Source organism: Ipomoea nil, unplaced genomic scaffold, assembly GCF_001879475.1.
Source record: "Ipomoea nil cultivar Tokyo-kokei standard unplaced genomic scaffold, Asagao_1.1 scaffold2283, whole genome shotgun sequence".
NCBI classification, from domain to species: Eukaryota; Viridiplantae; Streptophyta; class Magnoliopsida; order Solanales; family Convolvulaceae; genus Ipomoea; species Ipomoea nil.
In genome coordinates this window covers 4,731,748-4,756,940 of record NW_017618711.1, presented here as the reverse complement: position 1 = coordinate 4,756,940, position 25,193 = coordinate 4,731,748, and the positions used below count along the sequence as shown (strand labels likewise).

Sequence of the window (25,193 nt, the reverse complement as noted above, 5' to 3'; positions counted from 1 at the left end):
AGAGTTGTTACATTGTTATAATCTCCCAAACTAGTCAACATCATATATTATATGGTTACTTGAGTACATGGTTGGAGAAATATAGAATAGGAGTAGTCGAGTAGGAAAAAAAATCACTCACCACAGTTGAGCACCAACTCGGCCGAGTTAGACGCTCAACTCGACTAAGTCGGCGCCTAGAGTGCCTAACCGGCCGGTTAGTCGGTCAACTGACTAAATGCGCCTAGGTATAAAATCACCTTGGCCTAGTGGAGCCTAGGCAACTGACTAGGCCAATTTTTAAACACTGATTCCTTAAGCTTGTAAAAAAAAGAACATAAGAGAAAATTGTTGTTATGCTATTGTAATTTCAAAAAGCCATTCACGAATTCTAAACTTCCAAGAATTGCCAAAACTCTATCCAGTACTTTTCAAAAGACACTCACTATCCAGCAGCTTGGTGAACGAAAACGGTTGGGGTCTGTCATAGCTACTTTCTCAACCTACTGAAGAGGGGTCTGTCATAGCTACTATACTTTCTCAACCTACTGAAACATAATGAGTCAATACTTTGACTTGTATTCGTAGTGAAACCTCCAAGTGTTAACGAAAAAAGTGAGGTGGAAGTTCCCAATCGACTATAAAAATATAATCTCAATTTTTATATCCCTTTCACTTTATTTCTATTAATTTTTATGAACTCAAACACAAACACATACCATTTTTCTTTAACAATTGCAAAAGTTCAAAATGACCAAATAAGGCAAGGTAAAGGCTTTCGCTTCAAAAATCTCATCATATTTTTTAAAAAGTTTTAAAAAGTCAATTTTACCCCACTCCAACCCCCACCCTCACCCTCCACCCTCAAGACCTTCTGCTTGTCTAGAACCAACAAAGAGGATGTTTACTACCTTAGAGCTAATTAAGAAGTCTTACTGCTATTTTTACTTGTATTACTATCAATCTACTAACTTTTATTATAAATATGGTCATTTCAAGCATGTCTACAACTAACTAACTTTCCTCAAGATTAATGTTTTCTAAATTATCTTCTTGTAACAAATTTCTCATCTGAAAATATCTCTATGTGATATAACTACTTATGTTGTTGTCCTTGAACTAATATCTATACTAAAACCTAAAGCATAAGCTTACTTGAAATAGTGTCTTTAAAGACTTTCGTTTTAAGACAGGTTATACTAACACTTGGTAGATACTATACATCTATTATATTCTATATTACGAAACGTGCATTCTAAGACTTTTTAATTTGCCAAAGGATATGATTTAGCCAACTAAAGTCTAAAAGGGATCTAATCAAAGCATTTATAAAATCCTTATATATAGAACTAGTATTTTTAGTTGATGAAATAGTGCGAATAGAAACTAAACTTTTGTTTGACAAAGTATGTAGAAATATAAAGATTGTTTCAACCAAAGTTCTCTTATGTTCAGCTTCTTATTAATTGCTATCTCTGTCAAATCATCCAAAGCAATGTCTGGTGATGATCAATAATTATCCCTGGAAAACCGGGGATTAACTTGGCCTGCAATTTCATAAACAATTGCATATAAGTAAACAACTTAAAGACATAAATAAAACGGAGTCAACTATTTATAAACATATATAAACGTTAAAATGTACATATAAAAATATTGGTTTACGTTACCATGCATGAAATTTGGATTTAAAATCAAGCATCGAAGATGAGGATCAACTGGTAAGCCAAATTCTTGGTACTGAGGATCATACAATCCATTCATAATGGGCCTACACAAACTTATAATAATTAGGAAATGAGGATAAAAAAAAAAAAAAACAATTAATCAAGCATATAAAGAAATGTTGTACGTACATTGAAGCACTAGAAATCTCTGGTAAATTGTTATTTGGAGTGTTGGTGGATAATCCCTGATAAATTATTGACTGCAGACTTCCTTCTTGCCTGCTCTTATTAGCAACAACTTCAACCTGGTTTTTTTTTTTTTTTTTTTTTTTAAATTTTGGAAATATAATAAAATATAAATTTTTGGGGAATTTTTTTAAAAATATATTTCAGATTAAAAGTAACCTATGCAAAAAATAATTTCTATTCTTTTAAAACATTCTAATAAAAACTACTATAAAACTTCAACTTATTATATATGTATTGACTAATAAAGTTACCTGGTTAGTGTGGTTTGATCTTTTCCCTTGGGATGTACTTATACCAGAATAATGTTTGGAACTAAACTCCTTTATAAGAGAATCAATAAACATAATTTAAAAGTTAGTATAAATATTTATCATTCAAAATTTACTACATCATATATTCTAACAATAATAGAAAAATCTATTTTCTATACATAACGTAAATATTTATAAACAGAGTCGAAAGAACATTGTTTAAAAGCCATACGATAGGAGACAGGTTCGGTGGATTGGTTGTCAGTGGAATTGTTGAATGTGCATTTTCAATTTGAGCCTTAAAATTTTAAAATTAAAATAAAACCATTAGAAATAATTTCATAAAATTAAGAACAAATTATAATGAAATGGGGAAATATATACCATCACTGGTTGGCTTGTGCTTCCAGTAATATGATATGAATATTCGTTAAAAGAGTTCAACGAATTCATTGGAGATGGAATAGACCATATCATTGTAGTGGGGTGCCCGAATGCTAATGGTTGTATAGGGACTGTGTCAGTCAGTCTCCCCTACATATATATATCATATTATTAAGAATTTAAAGAATTTAAAACACGTGATTTTAAAATATAAAAATAAATAAAAAAGTTTTGTTATGAAAACTAAACAAACCTCTGAAATTTTTGGGAGTGGGCTTTCAGATGCAGAGTTAGGCACAACCCTGGTAATATTGTACAAATGTTTCAAAATAATTTCTTTTGAAAATCACTTTATTCTTATTTTAAATTTTTTTATATAAAAATAGCTATGACTATCTATTATACAAGCATATGTGTATATGTATTTTCTAAACATGAAGATAATTTAAATGCAAATTATTTATATATTATCTTTTTTAAGTAATATAGACATACGTTTAGTAACACTATAATTCTTTATTTGATATGTTTATAAGTTACAGTTGTTCATATATTTATACTACCTAATTATAAGTCAGCTTTGATAAATTTTTTTAAAGAGCAAAACGCAAATGATAGATAAGTAAAACAACACCTATGTCAGATAATATAGGAACAATAGGTCAAAATTAAACTTTCTACCATGTGATTAGATTAGACCAAAAGTCATAAATATCTAATTTTAGCTATTATTTTAATTGAATTATATCACATAGAGATATAAAGTTACCGAAACAATGAAATACCAAGCACATATTCTATCACTTTTGAGATGGATTGAGAAAATTTTATATAAACTATTAATCATTGTTGTTGTAGTATGCCTAAATTTTAAAAACTTTAATGTGGAATAATGGAAATTTTCTTTCATTGGATGATTGGGTCAAAATTTTAAATAAAATATTGAAAAAACTTTTGGGCAACAAAATTTTAATGTTACTATATATCCACTTGAATGAATGGAAATTTGAAGCTGAATATGTGCAATTTTTGGTAGAAAAAATGTTGAAATTCTTTCTACTTATTGTATATACTAGCATTTTGTACGCGCGATGCGCGAAAACTTATGCCCAATATTAAAATATTGTTAAGTAACAAAATTTTAAAAATTAGTTAAAATTATATTTCACATTTCCTTATAGTTATGATACTTTTGAATTATCATATATTTGAATATAGTGATCAAAACAATATATATATATATATATATATATATATATATATATATATTATAATAATAATAATAATAATAATAATAATTTACAAATAATACTAAGCTAATATCCACATATATGATATATTGATATGTATACACAAATAATATATATACATATTATTTATAATTAAAATTTAATATTCATATAAATATTTAATTAAAATATAATTTATAATTAAATTAATTGTTATATGATAATTTTAATAAAATGATAACTAAAAATAAGAAAAAGATATGATAGATGTAGGTGTATGGTAAGATTGGTGGACATATTAAATACTAACGGTGTTATAACGGTGTAAGGGTAATTTTGTCCAATACAAATCAAATGTACAACAATTAAAGCAAGATGTATATATTTTTTAGCATATAAAAAAGGGACAAAAATCAAGGACATAACTTGTATTGACACTTATTATGTTTTTAGATAAGAAAATGAAATAAAGAAATAAATTAATGAAAAACAAAAGAGAGAAGAAATTTTTTCAAGGAAAAAAAAAACGCTAATCTTTACGTTAAAAAAAAAAAAAAGTAATGGTAATGTTGGTAGAAAACTCTAATACCAGGATTGCAAGAAAATTTCTCTTTTGTTTTGTAAAATTTTTCTATTCATGAACTTTTCAACTAGATTTTGTCTAATCTAATTATATATGATCTACCCATTTCAATATCGAATACAAGTAGATTTATTAAATATTTAGTGTTCAAACAAAATAAGTACACAACTTCATAAAAGAGATAGATCACAATGTCAAACTCCTTAGATCTATGAAAAAATTGAGCACACTATATTATCTAATATACATGAATTTGTTGAACATCTAGTTAATGAATTATTGTCAAAATCAGAACGATCCGACCTACTACCACAAGTTCAACAACAGAGTTTATAAAAACCATCTTTTGCATAGATCTATCATAAATATTTTTAAGAAAGTTATTTTTTGTAATTGAAATGAAAACTCATCATCAAGAGAGAAAGAGAGGGAGAGAGAGAGATATACCTTGATGCTTCTGATTCATATGTTGAATATATGTCGGCACCATTGATGAAATAAGACATTGGGAAACCTTGTAGAAATTTTGTGAGACTGAAATGAATCTGAAAAACTAAAATCCTACCCGAATTTATCAAAGAAGTTCATACTGAAAAGGCAAAAGCATCATAATTATGTAAAGAGAGAAAGAGCGTGAGGGCTTAACGTTAAAGAGAAAAAACGGATACTTGAAAAAAACGGATCTTCCCTAAAAGACACCAAATGTCTCATAACGATATATAATGTTGGGGAGAAGTAATATTTTAAAAATAAATTAATACAAAGAAAAACATAATAGGAAGAAACATAAATTTTTACCATGTATTTGGTGAGGTTATACAATCTCTTTTTTATAAATTAATACAAAGAAATACTTAATAAGAAGAAAAAAGTATGAAATGTACAAATGAAGTGCATAACATAAAGAAAAATGACTTTTTATTTTCATTGATTATGTGTAAAAATGGAGAAAATCATCTGATACCAGGGCTACTAATTAAATTTCAAAAAATTGAGGCATTGAGACGCCAAATATTAATGAGAAAGAATATTAAAATTCTATCATTTTAATGGAAAAATTCCATATTTTTAACTCTCATACCACCATATGATGGTACAAATTTAGAATTACTATTATTATTTTCTGAGTACAATTGCTACTATTATTTAGTCTTATTGTTATTACCAAAATATTCCTGCATTTTCTATTTTGCATTGAGGCATTAAAAAAAATTCCTTGTTGACACATATAATAATAGTTGCTGATATGGTTTGTTTTAAAGATGATTGCTTTAATTTTAAAGTAAATATTTAATCATTGATACATATTAACCATTTTTAAAATATTTATAGTATTTAGTACTAATTCAATGATATATAATAATCTACCAACACCAAAGTAATATATATATATATATATATATATATATATATATATATATATATATATATATTGTATTCTCTGTATTTTTGTATTCTCTCTACTTTATTGTAAAGAGTTATAGACAGTGTAATTTTACGATAAGAACAATACAATGATTCACACTAGGATACGTTTCATTTCAAAACGTGTTATCAGATTGTTCTAAATCAATTCTCAGTATATAGAATAAAGAATTAATTGCACTTTTGGTCATTTGGTTATTGGGGTGCGGTTAATTTGAGTACTTGACTTTCAAAACTCTCAATTTAATTATGTAACTATGCAATTGTTAACACATTTGGTCCTGCCGGCCAATTTTCACCGGAAAAACGTAATTGCGTTCGAATTTTTTTTTGACGAGGGCAAAACGGTCATTGCAAGGGATAAAAGAAGGGGGGGGGAGGGGGGGGGGGGGGGGGGATTTCATCCGGTAGCTAGGCATTCTACTTGGTCAACTATCCTAATATCCTAAATCAAATTTTACCAAATTATACTCTACACTGCACTGCGAAGAACAATTAGAACCTCGTCCTTCTCATACGAAAGCAACGAATCCGTCAATTGCATCTGGACATCATCTTCGACTAGACTTCGTCTACTGCGTCTGGACATCCTCTTCTGCGTATGGCTAATTCGTATCATACAATGCGTAATTCATCATCTACGACTGAAATGGGTCTACAACTAAGTAAGAAATACATTGTTAACAGTTAAAATTGGATGAAATTGATAGTGTATAACAATATTTCTTGTTTGGGTTGAGTGTTTTGTGTGTGTGGAGTAGAATGACAGTAAAGCATATCTAGGGTTTGACGTGTGCATTATATATGAATAGAATATATTTTGTACTCGTGTTTTGTTCTGTGGGGATCATTTCTAGTATAGTTTTTTGAATAATTTGTGTTATTGTGTTGTGTTCTGTGAGGACCACCACTATATTTATACTTTTGTCAATATGTTATGTGCATAAACTAGGATTATGAACCATTTCTGTATAGCTTTATTGTTTTGTGTTCTATGGGGACCACTATGTTAACTGTTTCATGTGTAAATGCTTGCTTTATAGGTAATCGAGTTGGACCATTTTCAGTTTTCCTTTTCCATAATGGAATAATAAATAGAGTTGGTGAAGTTAAATATTTGGGTGGTGATGTAGAAGTGTATGACAGAATGAAAGCTAAGGAAGTTTGTTTAAAAATGTTGAAGGATAGGATAAAACATTTAGGGTATTGTGAAGTAGGAGCAATAATTTATTGGTATTGGAATGGTAGTTTGAAATTGCTACAATATAACATGGATTTGATATGTATACTGAATGAGGAGAACCCAGGTAATATGTTAGAGATTTGGGTTGAAAGGATGAAAACTGTATGAATTGTATTGAATGAACTTAATTAAAATTGTACAGACACGGGGAATATATATACAAGAGGAATCATAGGAAGACTAGAATAGGGAATTATACTATGACTCAAATACAAGAATCCTAATACTAGTCCTAATACTCCCCTTCAAGCGCATGGTACACTTGTAACTTGTAGCTTGTCTCTGAGAAAAGAAAATCTAGGATCAGGCAAGGCTTTGGTGAATTATCTGTAAGTTGATCTTTTGTTGAGATGAAATTTACTTGAATCTCTCCAGTAGCAACTTTATCTCACACAAAGTGATAATCTATCTCTACATGTTTGGTGCGGGCATTGAAGATGGGATTGGCACACATATATGTAGCTCCAAGATTATCACACCATAATTTGGGAACCGAGATCCCTGTAACACGGATTTCACGCAGAAGAGACATGATCCAAATCATTTCAGCACAAACATCTGCTAGAACTTTATATTCAGCATCAGTAGAAGATCTAGCAACATTTCTTTGTTTCTTGCAGGCCCATGATACTAGATTAGATCCAAGAAAAATAGCAAAGTCACTTGTGGATTTTCTATCTTCCGGACAGCCGACCTAGTCAAAATCATAGAAGGCATGAATTTCCCTTGAGGATGACTTCCTGACTCGTAGGCCGAAATTAACAGTTCCTTTGACGTACCGTAATACTCTCTTTAGTTATTCCCAGTGAGTAGCTGTAGGAGCATGCATGTGTTGACATAACTAATTGATTGCAAAGGATAGATCAGGACGAGTGATGGTTAAATACTGTAATGCACCCGCTAAACTCCTGTATTGTGTCGGATCATCATGTGGAGTTGCGTCAATGGGGATGGATTTTGTCGTGGGAATTGGGGTGGACAAGGACTTGCAGTCTGTCATTCCAGCATGTTTTAGAATATCCTACATGTATCTCTGTTGGTGTGAGCATATATAGCCATTAATGTGCAATCCAACTATCAGCTTAGGCTTTTAGTTGAGATGGAGCACATACTTCAATTGTTGGCAACGTAAAATCCCATCATTTTATTTAATTGCATCAATTCCAAATAAAAAACCTGGTTCACCAAGATCCCTGATTTTAAATACAATAGAGAGTTCTGAAATCAACGGCGAGGTGCATAACTTCTTCACTGAGAGAAGAAATCAACATGGACATAAGAGCCCGATCATGACGAAACCATGTTGCGTAATCGGGATTGGGCGCCGACAAGCCACCTTCGACGACGGGAAGATAAGGTGGCAGATTGGGGTTGGTTCCATCGACGAACGACATGAGACCATGTCCATCAAGAAACGGAACGACTTGAGTTCTCCAAAACAGATAATTTTTGTGTGTAAGCTTAATACTGATAAAGTGATGAGCAGTAGAAAGCGAAGAAATAACAGCGCTAGCGGAAGACGTAGCAGCGACGTTGGAGACGGTTCGTTCGGATGATTGAACAGATTCGGTAGCCATTGAGCTAGAGAAAACAGAGAAAACCCTAGCTTTAACTGATACCAGATGAGAACTGTATGAATTGTATTGAATGAACTTAATTACAACTGTACAGACATGGGGAATGTATATACAAGAGGAATCATAGGAAGACTAGAATAGGGAGTCATACCTATGACTCAAAAACAAGAATACTAATACTAGTACTAATAGAAACAATGGATGAGTTGGACTTGATTGATGCGAGTTAATACCTCATATGGTCCTCCGAGTATTAGCGATTTACCAAGTGTGGTCCTGCGAGTTTTAAATGACCTCCATTAGTCCTCCATATTTTAAAAAATAAGCACCCGTGGCCCTTTTATGACGTCTCGTGGTCATTTTAAATTCGGGGTTTTTAAAGAATTAGGACCACGTGTGGTTATTTTTTATAACACGAAGGACCATTGGAGGTCATTTAAATCTCGGAGGACCACAGATGGTAAATCGCTAATACTTGGAGGACCATTGGATGTATTAACTCTGATTGATGCTGATATTGAAGTATTTGAGGTAGTAAGTGATTGGGAAAATGAGATTGAGGTAGAGTGTTTGAGGGTAAATGAGCAGGTTGCAGAACAACAAAGGGAGCCAAACATAGGAAAAGTACCTTCCATAGTTGTTGATGCTGATATGAAAAGTAGCTGAACAAAAATGATGACAAAGGATGAGTATGAAATTAACTTTCTGATGAGGAGTCAGTTGTTGATTTTGATAGTGATGGTGAGGGTAAGTGGGCTATATTTATACTTGCAACAGACATGAAGGAGTCCCATTTTACTTTAGGCATGACTTTTGCATCTAAACAATAGTTTAGAGAAGCTGTGCAAAATTATGCTTTCAATAATGGAAAAGAAATTAAAACACTTAAAAATGACAAGGAGAGGGTGATTGTTAAGTGTACACAGGAGGGTTGTCTTTGGAGAATAGGGTTGAGGAAAGTACTTGGTTCACTGTCATGCATGGAGGATTTTGAACATGACAGATGAACATGACGGTGTTCATGGGTTTGGGAGAATTCTATGTGAAGTCTTCTGTGGTTGCTAAAAGGTGGTCAACTGAATTAAAAGATAACTCTGATTGGATGATGAAAAATTTCAACGATATGGTGCGTAGTCAGGAGGGATTTTATGTTACTGATTCACAAGCCTATAGGTTTATTTGGAAGGCAAATAAGCTAAGAAAAAGTAAGGAGGAAGATAATACCTTCAAGAAGATTTGGAGTTGTTGTGCAGAAATGTCAAGAACAAACCCCAAAATAACATGTGTTGCGAAACTTAGTGATTTAACTGATGAAAGTGGCAATCACAGATTTATGAGAATGTAAGTGTGTTGGGAAGCTAGCGAGCAAGGATTCAAGCATTGTAGAGGACCCAAAGGTGTAGATGGTTGTCACCTTAGAGATGCAACTTGTGGGATGCTACTAACAACTGTTACTGTTGATAGAAATGATAGTATATTTCCACTAGCATATGCTGTTGTGGAAAGGGACAAAATGGAGTCCTGGACTTGGTTTCTACAGCTTCTGAAGGAAGATTTGGATATAACTGAGACAGTTGAGAATGTGTACTGCTTCATTAGTGATAAACAAAAGGGATTGATTCCATCCTTTGAGATTGTGCTACCTACTATGGAGCATCGATTTTGTGTGAGACACCTTCATGCAAATATGAACGTGGCAAGTTTTCAAGGGAAGGAACTTAAGGATTCTCTATGGGCTTGTGCTAGGGAAACCACTGTTAATGCATTCAAGGTTGCATTAAGCAAACTTAGGGACTTAGATGAAGATGCAAACCAATGGCTTGGTGATAAGAGTCCAACAGAGTGGTCTAGATCCCACTTCTCTACAAACTCCCACTGTGACATGTTGGTAAATAACATTTGTGAGCCTTGGAATGCATCTATATTGGAGGCGAGGGACAAGCCAATTATTGACTGCCTTGAAATGCTTAGGAAAATGTTAATGGGCAAATTCTTTGAGAAAAGACAGAAAACAACAAACTGGAAATCTTTTACATGTCCTACAATTGTGAGAAAGTTGAAGAAAATTGAGAAAGAAGCAGCAGATTACTTGGCAACACAATGTGATTTCTTCAAGTTTGAAGTTCTGCAATTATATGGAGATCAACAAGAGGTTGACTTGGAGTTGAAAAAAATGTTCTTTTAGGATGTGGAACCTGTATGGCATTCCATGCAAACATGCAATATGTGCTATTTGGAAAAACTATGGAAAGGGTGCAGTGTTCGACTTTGTCCATCCATGTTACTCAAAACATACTTACTTGCAAGTATATGGTGGTTGTATCAACCCCATGACAAGTCCAGATGAGTGGCCTATGTGTGAGAGCAGCAACAGGAGCAACATGAGCATGAGGACCTACCATAAAAAAGGAGTCTTAATTCAAGTTAAATAGAAAAAAGAAACGAAATATTGTGAAAAAAAAAGGTCATAATAAGGATAACAGTAAATAAAGAAAATCCTACCAAAAATTAGAAAAATAAAAAAGATTCTTAATTCTTGATAAATAGAAAAGGAAACGGAATTCACTAATAGTAAAATAGAAAAATAAAAAAGGATCCTTAATTCACTAAAAATCTATATTCAAAATCCACCTTTCTTACTTTCCCGCCCAAACAATAAAAAAGGGAAAAATTTTCCAATTAAGAATTAGTAAAAATGTTAGTAGTAAAATAGATAAAAAAAATCGTTAATTCACGACAAATAGAAAAGGAAATGGAATTTACTGATTAATTAATACTAACAATAATCAGTAAAAAAAGTTTGTAATAAAATAGGAAAATAAAAAAGGATCCTTAATTCACTAAACATGGAAAAAGAAATGGAATTTACTGATTAATACTAATAATAATCAGTAAAGTAGGAAAATAAAAAAGGAGTCTTAATTCAATGAAAATGGAAAAAAGAAACGAAAGATTGTAAAAAAAAAAAAATAAAATAAAAAAATAAAAAATCCTACCAAAAATTAAAAAGATTCTTAATTCAAGAGAAATAGAAAAGCAAACGAAATTCACTGATTAATTAATACTAATAATAATCAGTAAAAAAGTTTGCAGTAAAATAGGAAAATAAAAAAGAATCCTTAATTCACTAAAAATCTATATTCTATACTATAATTAAAAACAAAATCCACCTTTCTTACTTTCCCGCCCAAACAGAAAAAAAAAAAAAAAAAAAAAAAAAAAAGAGAAAAGGGAAAAAATTATCAATTAGTAATACTAATAATAACTAGTAAAAAAGTTAGTAGTAAAATAGAAAAATTTTAAAAAATCCTTAATTCATGACAAATAGAAATTGAAACGAAATTCACTGTTTAATTAATATTAATAATAATCAGTAAAAAAAAGTGTATAGTAAAATAGGAAAATAAAAAAGGATCCTTAAATCACTAAACATGGAAAAAGAAATGAAATTTATTGATTAATACTAATAATAATAAGTAAAATAGGATAATAAAAAAGGAGTCTTAATTCAATGAAAATGGAAAAAAGAAACGAAAGATTGTGAAAAAAAAAAAAAGGATCATAATAAGGATATTAGTAAAAAAAAAATACCAAAAATTAGAAAAATAAAAAAAATTCTTAATTCACGAGAAATAGAAAAGGAAACAAAATTCACTGTTTAATTAATATACTAATAATAATCAGTAAAAAAGTTAGCAGTAAAATAGGAAAATAAAAAAGGATCCTTAATTCACTAAAAATCTATACTCTATACTATTATTTAAAAAAAAAAAAAATCCTCCTTACTTACTTTCGCGCCCAAACAAAAAAAAAAAAAAAACGAAATAAAAATTACCAATTAATAATACTAAGAATAATTAGTAAAAAAGTTAGTAGTGAAATAGAAAAAAAAATCCTTAATTCACGACAAATAGAAAAGGAAACGGAAGTCACTGATTAAATAATACTAACAATAATCAGTAAAAAAAGTTTCTAGTAAAATAGGAAAATAAAAAAGGATCCTTAATTCACTAAACATGGAAAAAGAAATGGAATTTACTGATTAATACTAATAATAATCAATAAAATAGGAAAATTAAAAAAAAAAAGGAGTATTAATTCAATGAGAATGGAAAAAAGAAATGGAAGATTTTGAAAAAAAAAAAAAAAAAAAAAAAAAAAAAAAAAAAAAGGTCATAATAAGGATAACAGTAAAAAAAAAAAACAAAAAACAAAAAAAAAAATCCTACCAAAAATTAGAAAAATAACAAAAGATTCTTAATTCACGAGAAATAGAAAAGGAAACAGAATTCACTGATTAATTAATACTAATAATAATCCGTAAAAACGTTAGCAGTAAAATAGAAAAATAAAAAAGATCTTTAATTCACAAAAATGGAAAAAGAAACGTAATTCACTTATTAATACTAATAATAATCAGTAAAATTGGAAAATAAAAAAGGATTCTTAATTCAATGAAAATGGAAAAATGAAACGAAAGATTGTTCAAAAAAAGGGTCATAATAAGGATAACATTAAAAAAGTTCCTAACAAAAAAATTGAAAAATAAAAAAAGATCCTTAATTTATGAATAATAGAAAAGAAAACGGAATTCACTGATTAATTAATACTAACAATAATCGATAAAATTATAACTTAGCAGTAAAATAGGAAAATAAAAAGGATCTTTTAGACTCATAATCTTTTGCTTCTACAACTTTTGTTCAGTCTACTGCTTCTTATTGGGATTCTATCCCTCCTGACTCTATTTCAATTTATTTTTAATATACGCCGCTATTAGTTGCTTTAAAAAAATCCTTAATTCACTAAAAATAGAAAAAGAAACGAAATTCACCGATAAATACTAATAATAATAAGTTAAATAGGAAAATATAAAAGAATTCTCAATCTATACTATTATTAAAAACAAAAGCATCCTTCCTTACTTTCCCGCCCAAACAATAGAAGAAGCAAAATATCTATACTATAATTAAAAATAAAATCCAATTTACTTGATTTCCCGCCCAAACAATAGTAAATAGTAAAGGTAAATTAAAAAAAAAAGTATGCAAATAAAAAAAAGGAATAAAAATATTTCACAATAATATTATACATCATCAATTAAAAATGGAATGAAAATTATGTAAATTGAAAAAAGAAATGAATATTAATAATTGATTGAAAATTAAAAATCAAAAAAGGAACAGAAATTAGGTTAATTGAAAAATGAAATGAATATTAATAATTGTCTGCAAATAAAAAATGATCCATAATTGAATTAAATTTAAAAGAAAATGATCATATCATTGCATTTTAATTTTTCACAATAATATTACACAGTATAATACATCATATCACAATTATGTCATAAATGGAGGACAATTTTTTTGAGAAAAAATATTTCACATTTTTTTGGAGAAAAAATCTTTCACAATTTTAAACAATTGAATTGAAATATTTCAATAATAATATTCCATATCATCAAGTAAAGGTAAATTAAATATGAAAATAAAATATTTCAATAATAATATTCTACATCATCAATAGTAAACACATATTTTAAACAATAGTAAAGGTAAATTAAAAATGCAACGAAAATTAAAAATGAAACAAAAATATTTCAATAATAAAATTCAACATCATTAATTAAAAATGAAACAAAAATTGGGTAAAAATATCACTCCATCTGATATTCTAATTGGAAAATTGACTAAAAATTAAAAAAAAAAATTGATTGAAAATGAATATGATATTACTAATTGACTGAAAATATAAAAGGAAATGAATATTAATAGTTGACCGCAAATAAAAAATTATCCATAATAGACTAATATGAAAAAAATTGTTAGATCATCGCATTTTAATTAAAAATGCAAGGGAAACTAAAATTAAACGGAAATAATTCAATAATAATATTCTACATCATAAATAGTAAATGTATATTTTAAACAATAGTAAAGGTAAATTAAAAATGGAAAAGAAATATTTTAATAATAATGTTATACATCATCAATTAAAAATGGAACATAAATTAGGTAAAAATATCACTGCATACGATATTCTAATTGACTAAAAATAAAAAAGAATAATTGGCTGAAAATGAATTTGATATTACTAATTCACTTTCACTTAAAATATAAAAGGATCGCTAATTGACTAATATTCTACCATTATATATTTTCGCTCGGGTCACCTATCCTGATGGATTGAAGGTGTGTTAGCTCTAGACGATGATGGACAAGATTGTGTTGCTATTACCAATGTCGTCTACAAAGAGGTTTCAATAATATGTAAATAAAATCATTGATATTATGTTTTTTAAATGACAAAATTGCTATATATCTAGACAATATATATATATATCTTCCATACAAATGAATTAAGATGGTAATTCATTCATATAACTGAGTTGCTAGAAAACGAGCACATTTGCCTAATTTATAAAAAATACTAAACAATCATAAATAAAATCTCCAAAGTTACAGCACCGCATGTGTACATCTACATATTAGCTATTAATTTGAGCAATTATTTGCTTAAATTCATGCAATGATAACATCAAAACACATAAATGATCCAAACTGTATCTTCAATTGAAATATATAATATTTGATGTTCTAATTTAAATAATTATATATGGATCCAAATATTCTTAATATATTAAAACAAATCCATTACGTGCATCGCACGTGCGAAAATACTAATTCATTGTTTGTAATTGAAATGAAATCTCATCATCAAGAGATCAAGGATAAAAATATTTATGTAAAGAACTAGAAAAGAAAAAGAAAAAATATATATATACCTTGATGCTTCCGATTCAGATGCTGAATATAAGTCGGCACCAATGATGAAATAAGACATTGGGAAACCTTTCCGAAATTGATGAGACTCAAATGAATGTGAAAGAGTAAAGCCCTACACGAATTTATTAAAGAAGTACTGAAAAATCATAAAGCATAATAATTCAAAGAGAGAAAGAATGAGTGATTAACGTAAAAGTGAAAAATGACATACTTAAAAAGTTGAGGCCGGAGCTAATTGGCGTGCTTATTCAATATCTTCACTATATCAAGTGTCCCAACGATATATGATGTTGGGAGCAAGTAATATTTTAAAAATAAATTAATACAAAGAAATACTTAATAGGAAGAATCATAAAATTTTACAGTGTATTTGGTAAGGTTATAAAATCTCTTTTTTTATAAATTAATACAAAGAAATACTTAATAGGAAGAATAAAAAAACTTTACCATGTATTTGGTAAGGTTATAAAATCTTTTTTTTTTAATTTTATAAATTAATACAAAGAAATACTTAATAGGAAGAATCATAAATTTTTACCATGTATTTGGTAAGGTTATACAATCTGTTTTTTTATTAATTAATACATAGAAATACTTAATAGGAAGAAAAAAAGTGTCAAACTTGGAAACGTACAAATGAAGTGCATAAAATAAAGAAAAATGACTTTTATTTTCATTGATTATGTGTAAAAATCAAGAAAAGGAGAAAATCATCTGATATTAGGGCTACTAATTAAATTTCAAAAGATTGAGGCATTGAGACGCCAAATATTAATGAAAAAGAATATTAAAATTCTATTATTTTAATGAAAAAAATTCCATATATTTAACTCTCATACCACCATATGATGGGTTAAAATTTAGAGTTACTATTTTTATTTTCTGAGTACAATTACTATTAGTCTTATTGTTTTTACCAAAATATTCCTGCATTTTCTAATTTGCATTGAGGCATTAAAAAAAAAATTTCTTGTGCATCATTGATATATATATATATATATATATATATATATATATATATATATATATATATATATATATAGTTGCTGATATGGCTCCTTTTACGTAACATCTTCCTTTGTCGTTTTTCAAGTGGCATGACGTTTATTAATCTTTTTTCATGTGGAAAGATTTTAATTATTATTTAAATGTCATTTGTCTTAATCAATATGGCGTGGTAATTTTGGTGTCTTTTACGTTATACAACCACATGTATTTCATTGTAGTAGTCTCAATTCTTTTTACATTATATTTAGGGGTGTCAATCTTAATTAGCCCGAACCTGATTGGATGACCGATAAGATAAAAAAAAATTAGGGTTAGGCCGCAAAAATTTTAACAAAATAAAAAATCAGTCTGTTAAGCCCGAAATTGATAAGTCCGTTGGCCCGAACAGATTAGCCCGATAGTCCGAGTCATTTAAGGTTATTCTTTGTTATAGAAGTGATATGAAACATACCATACTTTCCAAACTCGAAACCTATGAAACTCTATACGTATACCTAGTGGTTTCTCATTGAGTAGTCAGCACGATCTTATGCCGAGAAGATGATCAAAGTGTTCAAAGACTGGTATACTATGCAAGCTACGCTCTGCAAGGACTGGAGTTGCGCTACACTTAACTTGAAAAGGTGGTGTTCGGTTTTATATTGCTGCTAAGAAGTTGATGGCTTAATTAATTCTAAGGCCATCCGGGTGAATGTATTAACAGACCCACCAATTAGCGTAATATTGAGAACCTCTACCTCTTCAGGTCAACGTACTCATCAAGTGGGCAAGGATGTTGACACAATTTGCGAATAGTTAAGTTGCTTGTTATTTATAATAGAAATCATAATACTTATTACAAAAAGATTAATATAAATATGAAATAAATAAATTGATTTTCCGACGTATATACTACAACATATAAGTTTATTTTCCGTGTTAACCGACGTATTATAGTTTTTTATTTAAAAACAATTATATACGGAGTAGGTTTATAAACCGACCTCGTATTTAATTTTTTTAAAATGATTAAGATAGGACGTTGGTTAATTAATACGTATCAACGACGCCGTATATTTTTCTTTTTTAAATAAAAGTATATACGACCCAAATCGGAAGTATACCCCACTAATAATTGTACCACAAAATAGCCACCTATGACTACTTTTAATAGCGTAAATTAAACAAATCACAAAACTAATTAACTTCCATGCTTGTAAATTAATGCAATCCTATATTTACGTTTATTGACTTTTGCAGCCTTTACGCGAACTCATGAAGTTATCTTAAATACTAGTTGGCCCCTTTCTATATTCCTTCTACGCGTTACGTTGATGACAGGGTATAGGCATCAATTGTATAGACATAAAAATGTTTTATGTCATTGCTGCTACCTTTTTCTTAAATTCCTAATTCCTCATACCACTTTTAAGAACATCTACATTAGTGAATTTTGCTCAATTTTTGAGGTAAACATTAGTGATGTGGAGGAGAGAGAAAATTTGAAATGTTCAAGGGGTGATTTTTGCGCGTTTTGTGCATAGACACTGCCCAACCCGGCGCGTGCAGTACACGTGCCGGCTGGCGCATCAATAGGCTTGCTTCTTTTTTATTTTGTTTATTTTTTTTTTCCTGCAATGCATCAGATTTGTTTTTCTTTCTCTCCCTCCTCTCTATCTCAATTGGCACCTCAAAAATGAAAAAAAAAAAAAAAAAAAAAAAAAAAAAAAAAACTATGGATAACTATTTCTATTGAGGATGCCTAATAGCGTAAACAAATCTCAAACACTAATTAACTCCAATTAGTGCTTTTAAATTGATGCAATCTTGCCATCTTTCGTCATAAATGTTTTTCCAAAATAATATAGTTACGTTAAAATTTTTGTAGCATTTACGCAGTCTCATTTATCTTAAATATTTGCCGGCCCCTTTATTTTTTACTTCTACCCCACATCATTTTTCATGATATAATTTACATTAACTCTATTTTTTTTGGGTATACCTAGAGTTTCCACCGTTAGACATAGTGAATAATCCCCTCGCTGAATTGTAGGCACATCTTTTAGTATTCAATGCTCATAAACGATATACTAAACAATAATTTGATTAATTCCTTCTAAATATTTATTTTTTTTCACGTATTATATTCATTATTATGTCATTTATGAGAGGTTCTTTTTTTTGTTTGTTTGTTTTTGCTTTCGTTTTTTTTTTTTGTTTTGTTTTGTTTTTGTTTTGTTTTTGTTTTTTTTTTTTTTTTTTTGTAAGGACAGAAAGAATAAAATTGTCAAAAGATCAAACTGAAACAAATAATAACGCTAATTGGATAAATATTATAATGTATTACCAATTTTGGATTTTTCCAATATTGTTGTAATTTGATAATATTATAAATTACGAAGTGTGAGATTGTAACAAATATTGTAAAAATCATATGTTTGTGACAGTTGGATGTTGGATGCGGTGGTAATGGCCGAGGAGTACTCCGAGGTCGCAGTGGCCGAGGACCCTGGGGTGGCAGACCCCTCCATGGTCTGTCCAGTCGCGTGCGTAGTTATATCGGGTACCGGGTCTTATTCGCACCATATTTACTTCACTCCAGATCCGCTCCGTATTATTCCATCACAACCTAACCAACTTGAATTGGCATGGTTGCCCGAGATAATTCCTCTTTACCTACCATAGATCCATATAATATCAAAATCTTGATAATTTTCATGCACAAAATTTTTTTATGTCATGGCTGCTACCTTTCCTTAAATTCCTCATTCCTCAACCACGTATGACCACTTTTAATAGCGTAAACAAATCACAAAATTAAGGCTGTTTTTGGTTGACAGGTTTAGGTCTAAGGAATGAGTATCAAAGTGATTGGTATTGTTTGGTTGATAAGGTTTTAGAACACTACTATGGGTTTTAAATATCCCTTTAATTAAAAAATCCATACGCAAATAAAATAAGAGTAACATCCCTTTTCATTCCCTTATTCCTTCTCATCCCCTTTGATTAGTGCTTTTAGAGTTTTTTATTTTTATTTTTTTGTTCATATTGGTATTTTGGATGTCTTTATATTAGAATCAATTGTCTTGATTTTGTGTTCTTGTATTTTTAAAATCTTTAATCCATTATATGATCATACATAATCAAACAGCATTATTGATAATCATTTTCATTCCACCCTACTACCAAACATGCAAAATACTTTCACTAAAACTCATTACTATTGTCAAATATGTACTAGTGTAAAGAAAGAGAAGAAAAGAAAAACAAGTAATCTAAAAAAGGGATTGGTAATGTTAGCAAAAATCTATTGGTAGAAAACACTAACAGGGCGTTTGGTTGGAGGGGGGGAATTATGTGGGAAAGAAATTTTAATTTCATGGGAGTTGAATTACTGGGAATAAAGTGAGAATTTAAATTCTAGTATTTGGTTGACAGGAATAGTATTACTAGGAATTTCAATTCCAATGTTTGGTATACATGGAAATTGAAAGGGAATAAGTAGTATAAAGTCAAAAATGTTCATTATTGTTGTTAGACATTAATTTTAGGTTAAAAAAGGAAGGGGTAATTTTGACTCACCACTATCTTTTTTTCCCAGGAATTAAAATACCGGGGGGACATAGGATTTTAATTCCATGAAAATGGGGAATTGCAATTCCCTCCAACCAAACTACGGAATTTAATGGCCTTTGGAATTATGTGGGAATTAAGTGGGAAGGGAATTTAAAATCCCTCCAACCAAACGCCCTGTAATGTTATGATTGTCAAAAAATTTCTGACATAGAATGACTAAAATTTTTAATCACGGGTGAACATAAACTTTTAGGAAGGTGTCAAATTGTCTTTCCTTTTTTTAGAACTCCTTATGTTAGTGAATCTAAAGGTAGACAATAATTGAATTTCAGTAACAAATCTTTTATTTCATTTTTAAAATGGCATGATAATGAAGGCAAACTAATTAAATTCAAATCACAGTTCAAGTAATTATATCAATCAAGATTAATAATGGGTTGGAAGAGAATCAAGAGATGTTGACTATCCATTAGCGAAAAGGACTACAATGAGTATTGAGTAGCTCAAATTAAGAACCTCGATAAACTGCTCTCACTAAAAGTCGAACTTGAAACATTGTGGTTACTCAATAACAACTTAACTAACTTGAAATTTTGTGGTTTCGCGCACAGACACTGCCCAGCTGGGCGCGTGCAGTGCCCGTGCCGGCTGGCGCGTCAAGAAGCTTACTTTTTTTTTTTTTTCCTACAATAGGTCAGTTTTGTTTGTTTGTTTGTTTTTTTCCTTTTTCTCTTCCTTCTCTCTATCCTAATTGGCACTTCAAAAACTACAAACATCTATTACTATTGAGGATGCACTAATTGAGTTAACAAATCTCAAAACTAATTAACTTCAATTAGTGCTTGTAAATTGATGCAATCTTGCCAACTTTCTCCGTAAATACTTTTTCAAAATATATAATTACGTTAGATTTTTGCAGCCTTTACGCGATCTCATTTATCTTAAATACTTGCGGGCCCCTTTCTTTTTTCCTTCTACTCTTCCTCATCTTTCCTGATATAATTTACATTAACTCTATTTGGTATTCTATGCTCATAAATGATATACTAAACAATAATTTGATTAATTCCTTCTAAATATTTATTTTTTTTCAAGTATTATATTCACTAGTAATTCACCCGCGCGATGCACAGGAAAAAATTATGTTATTATAAATATAAATAAAAAATAGAAAAACTAAAATATTTTAAATTGTTTAATATAATAATATTTTTGAGCTTCCATTGGTCAAATATTTATTATTTTTATAGAATACAAAATTACAATTAAAATTAAAATTAAGATTAAAATTTTGTATGATTAATATAATCTCTAATTATGTGCATATTCAAATAAACTTATAGAGAGAATTTACATAATTACATTGATTTATTCTTAATTGTATTTCATCTATATTATAATTTTCACAATATGAATAATAACTAAGATAATTACATTTGGAAAGCAAATTTCAAATTTTGTATGAGTAAATTTAAACTCTAATTGAACACATTTTTTATATGATTATATAATATATAGCTATTTTATTTTTCAAAAGTACATTTTTATATGATTATATAATATATAGCTATTTTATTTTTCAAATGTTGTGTTTTTTTTAATAATAAACGATGTTGTGGCATTAATTGTAACATTAATTACTTCCCAAACCATATAGCTTTATTATAGTTATAAGATAAGATAAGATTATTATGTCATTTATAAAAGGATTTTTTTTGTTTTTTTTTTGTAGGGACAGAAAGAATAAAATTGTCAAAAGATCAAACTAACTGAAACAAACAAAAAAAAAAAAACAAAACAAAAACAAAAAACCAAAAAACCAAAAAACCAAAAAAAAAAAAAACAAAAACAAAAAAAAAACAAAAACAAAAACAAAAACACGCTAATTGGATAAAAATTTAAAATGTATGACCAATTTTGGATATTTCCAATATTGGCATAATTTGATAATATTATAAATTACGAAGTGTGAGATTGTATCAAATATTGTAAAAATAATATGTTTGTGACAGTTGGTTGTTGTCTCAATTTTTGTCGCCATAATGATTATGATTTTAAGGATCATATTTTGAAATTCATTTGAAATGCTTTGATCCAAAATTCTTATGTTATTAATCATGATATTACATGATATTTAACAGTAATAATAATCTAAAAACATAATAAGTCTCAATCAAAGTTATATCCCTCATTTATGTCTATATTTTTAATGTTAATCATTTTATACATTGTGCTTTTAGAGTTATACTATATAATTTTTTGGACAAAAATATTCATACCGTTATAACTTCCGTTATCTTTTCCATTATTGTTACCATGCGCATGCATCTACCATATATTTTCTTATATTCTTTAATGATAATAATATTTGTAGACATTATACATTGGATTATTATAATAAATAAATTTAATATTAATGTGTGTGATTCAATTACAATTAAGATAATTGATTACCTATTTATTATTGTTATGAAATAATGTTTGGTATTATTATTGTAATATCGATTATCATTTTTGAATCAATGGATCAATGAGGTGTACAATTATTTTGGCTTTTATGGTTTCAATAGATTTTTGTAGAGGCATAGAGCTATCAACGACAGCCATTACCATTCATATTTAATGTATTTTTGTAGATGTTCTATCACTTGATAGCACCTAATTATGTTAATTACGACAAATCTTCTCACGGCTGAAACGAATAATTCGCGGTGAGGGCATCCATTTGGTCACAATAATTGAACCTTTTTTACCAGCTGATCGTTTGCACAGTTACATGCAAGAGTTCAACTTTGCAGGTGGCTATGTTTCAGAAAATTCAAAAATTTGGTTACTACGGAGTGATTCTTTACAAATAAATATTGACCAGGATTGTGAACAATTTATATCTTGTACTGCTTGCTACTCCCCCTGGCAGTTTACCTTTGACTACATAGCTATCTATGCAGGGACGGAGGTATATATGAATTGCAGGGGCCTTCCCCCTCTCACCCCCCCCCCCCCCCCCCCCCGCCCCCAAAAAAAAAAAAAACAATTTTACTATAAGTATATTGTTTTTTTGTTTGGCCCCCTCACCAAAGCATCTCCCCTCCAAACAAAAGTTTAAGCTTTCAAAACCTCACCAAAATATCAAAATATTTGCCCCTTCCAAGCAAGGGAATGTTATGCTGTGAGCACATGTCCACCTTGCAAGGTGGGCACCGTTCTATATTCATAATTTCTATACTATAGATCCATAATTTCTATACAGTAGATTTATAATTTCTATATTGTAGATTCATAAAATTTATACTTTAGATTCATAATTTCTAAACCGTAGATTCATAATTTAAATACAGTAGATTCATAATTTCTATACAGTAAATTCATAATTTCTATAGTACAGATTCATAATATTTGTACTGTAGATTCATAATTTATGTACTGTAAATTCATAATTTATAAACTGTATAGTTATCAAATTATGAACATATAGTTCTATGATTTGTGAAAACATAGTTCAACAATTGGAATCTAAAGTATAAATTTTATGAATCTACAGTATAGAAATTATGGATCAATATAGAAATTATGAATCTACAGTATAGAAATTATGGATATGGATCTGTGCCCACCTTGTGGGCACGTGTTCACAACATAATTTGCCCCAAGCAATATTCAAAACTCCGAGTTAGTTTTATATTAGTGCGATAACTCCTATGGTCGGTGGTGTTTTGAGTAAAACTTTTAACTAAATTTTATAGACTTGTGTTTTGAGCTATTGCTTTCTTAGCTCTGGAGTTATTTTTTCCTCTATCCTTTGATTTCAAAAGTACTTCAAAAATGAGTTTAATCAGTTTCAGACTCTCAAGCTCCAATTAGCCATTTGAATTTCACATTATTTTAACAGTACTAGTTTGGCATATACTATGTTCTATTCATTCTTATGATTTGTAAAGATTACCTGCCATATTTGAGGGTTAAAGTGTACATACCTTAATTGACTTGCCAATTTGTAAGTGTAACACCCCGAAATTTTAAAACTTTTAAAGACTTATATAATAAAGGTATTCTCTTATTAAATCCCAAACAGAGCATTGTTAAACATAAAGGTACGGGGTGCTATGCCACACTTGAGCTAGAGAACTCAGATGCACAGGCTAACTAACTAAATTCTGTAATAATGTAAATGGCACGCAGGCCGAAAGAGAGCTATCTACACTACGCCTCGGATCTCTAGCGCGCTCCAGTGATCTACCTGTCTGTGCCTGAAAGCCAAATATATCTGTTCAGCGAGAGATGCTGGTAACCCACTCCAACGCGTTGAAATACAATACATATAGATTGTTGGTCCCGATAGGGTGGTAAAAAGTCTAGAGGGGGGGGTGAATAGACTTTTTAAACTTTTTCACAATTAATAACACTTTGGTAATTTCAACTCTAAGTAACAAGATATGAAACTTAGATGCGCAGCGGAATAAATTAAACAACCAAGTGTTACGTAAAATCAAAGAGATATATCACATGCAATATTATGGATATGCTTGCAAAAGCTCAAATAATAAGTATGCTAATTTATGTCCACATGCAAACGTGAAATCTACTAAACCCAGATGAATAAATTCGAACAGTATATAAAATGGGTCAGTCAAATATTCAACATGCAAGACAACAAAATATTTAAAGAGATGGTTCACTCAATATGTGTGTGATGTCACGTGTGAATCAATGAGTGAGTCCAAATGGAATTGTGTCTGCATGCACTTGTAAAGTCACATAACCCAATCAATAAGATAAATGAATAAGACGAATAGTAAATGGGTTAGTATGCATGCAATAATAAATAAAGGCAGTATGTAAATGAGAGAGGCAATTTATAGTGGTTCAGAGGTGGTGTAATCCTCCTAGTCCACTCTTCTCCTTTCACTCCAAGGAGGAAATTCACTATCTCGTTCACCCAGATACAAATAGTGAATCAAGTGCACACAGGCACTTCCCGAGTGTTTTGCACACAGCTACACTCAATCCCGAGTATTTCGCACAAAGCTATACTCCCGAGTATCTCGCACAAAGCTATACTCCTACACCAACTAAGTGTTTTGCACCCAGCTACACTTAGCACCACCGAGCGTCTCGCACACAACTACACTCAGCAACCACGAGTGTCTCGCACAAAGCTACACTCACGAGTGTCTCGCACAAAGCTACACTCAACAGGGTAGTGTCTTGCACAAAGCTACACTCAACCCTCTTTCTACACACAATAGAGGTAAGTTTAA

At 29.7% G+C, this 25,193-nt stretch overlaps 1 protein-coding gene across 1 annotated transcript in view; it reads right to left on the bottom strand.

Moving 5' to 3' along the window:
- Positions 1-1,452: 1,452 nt before the first annotated feature.
- Positions 1,453-25,193, bottom strand: part of LOC109151252 — a 44,219-nt gene continuing 20,478 nt past the window's right edge. The window contains exons 4-5 of the mRNA XM_019299173.1: positions 1,650-1,750; positions 1,453-1,526 (exon numbers count right to left, since the gene is read on the bottom strand). Coding sequence (XP_019154718.1) covers positions 1,489-1,526; positions 1,650-1,750 — 139 coding nt within the window. The 3' untranslated portion in view covers positions 1,453-1,488. The remainder of the gene's footprint in view (positions 1,527-1,649; positions 1,751-25,193) is intronic.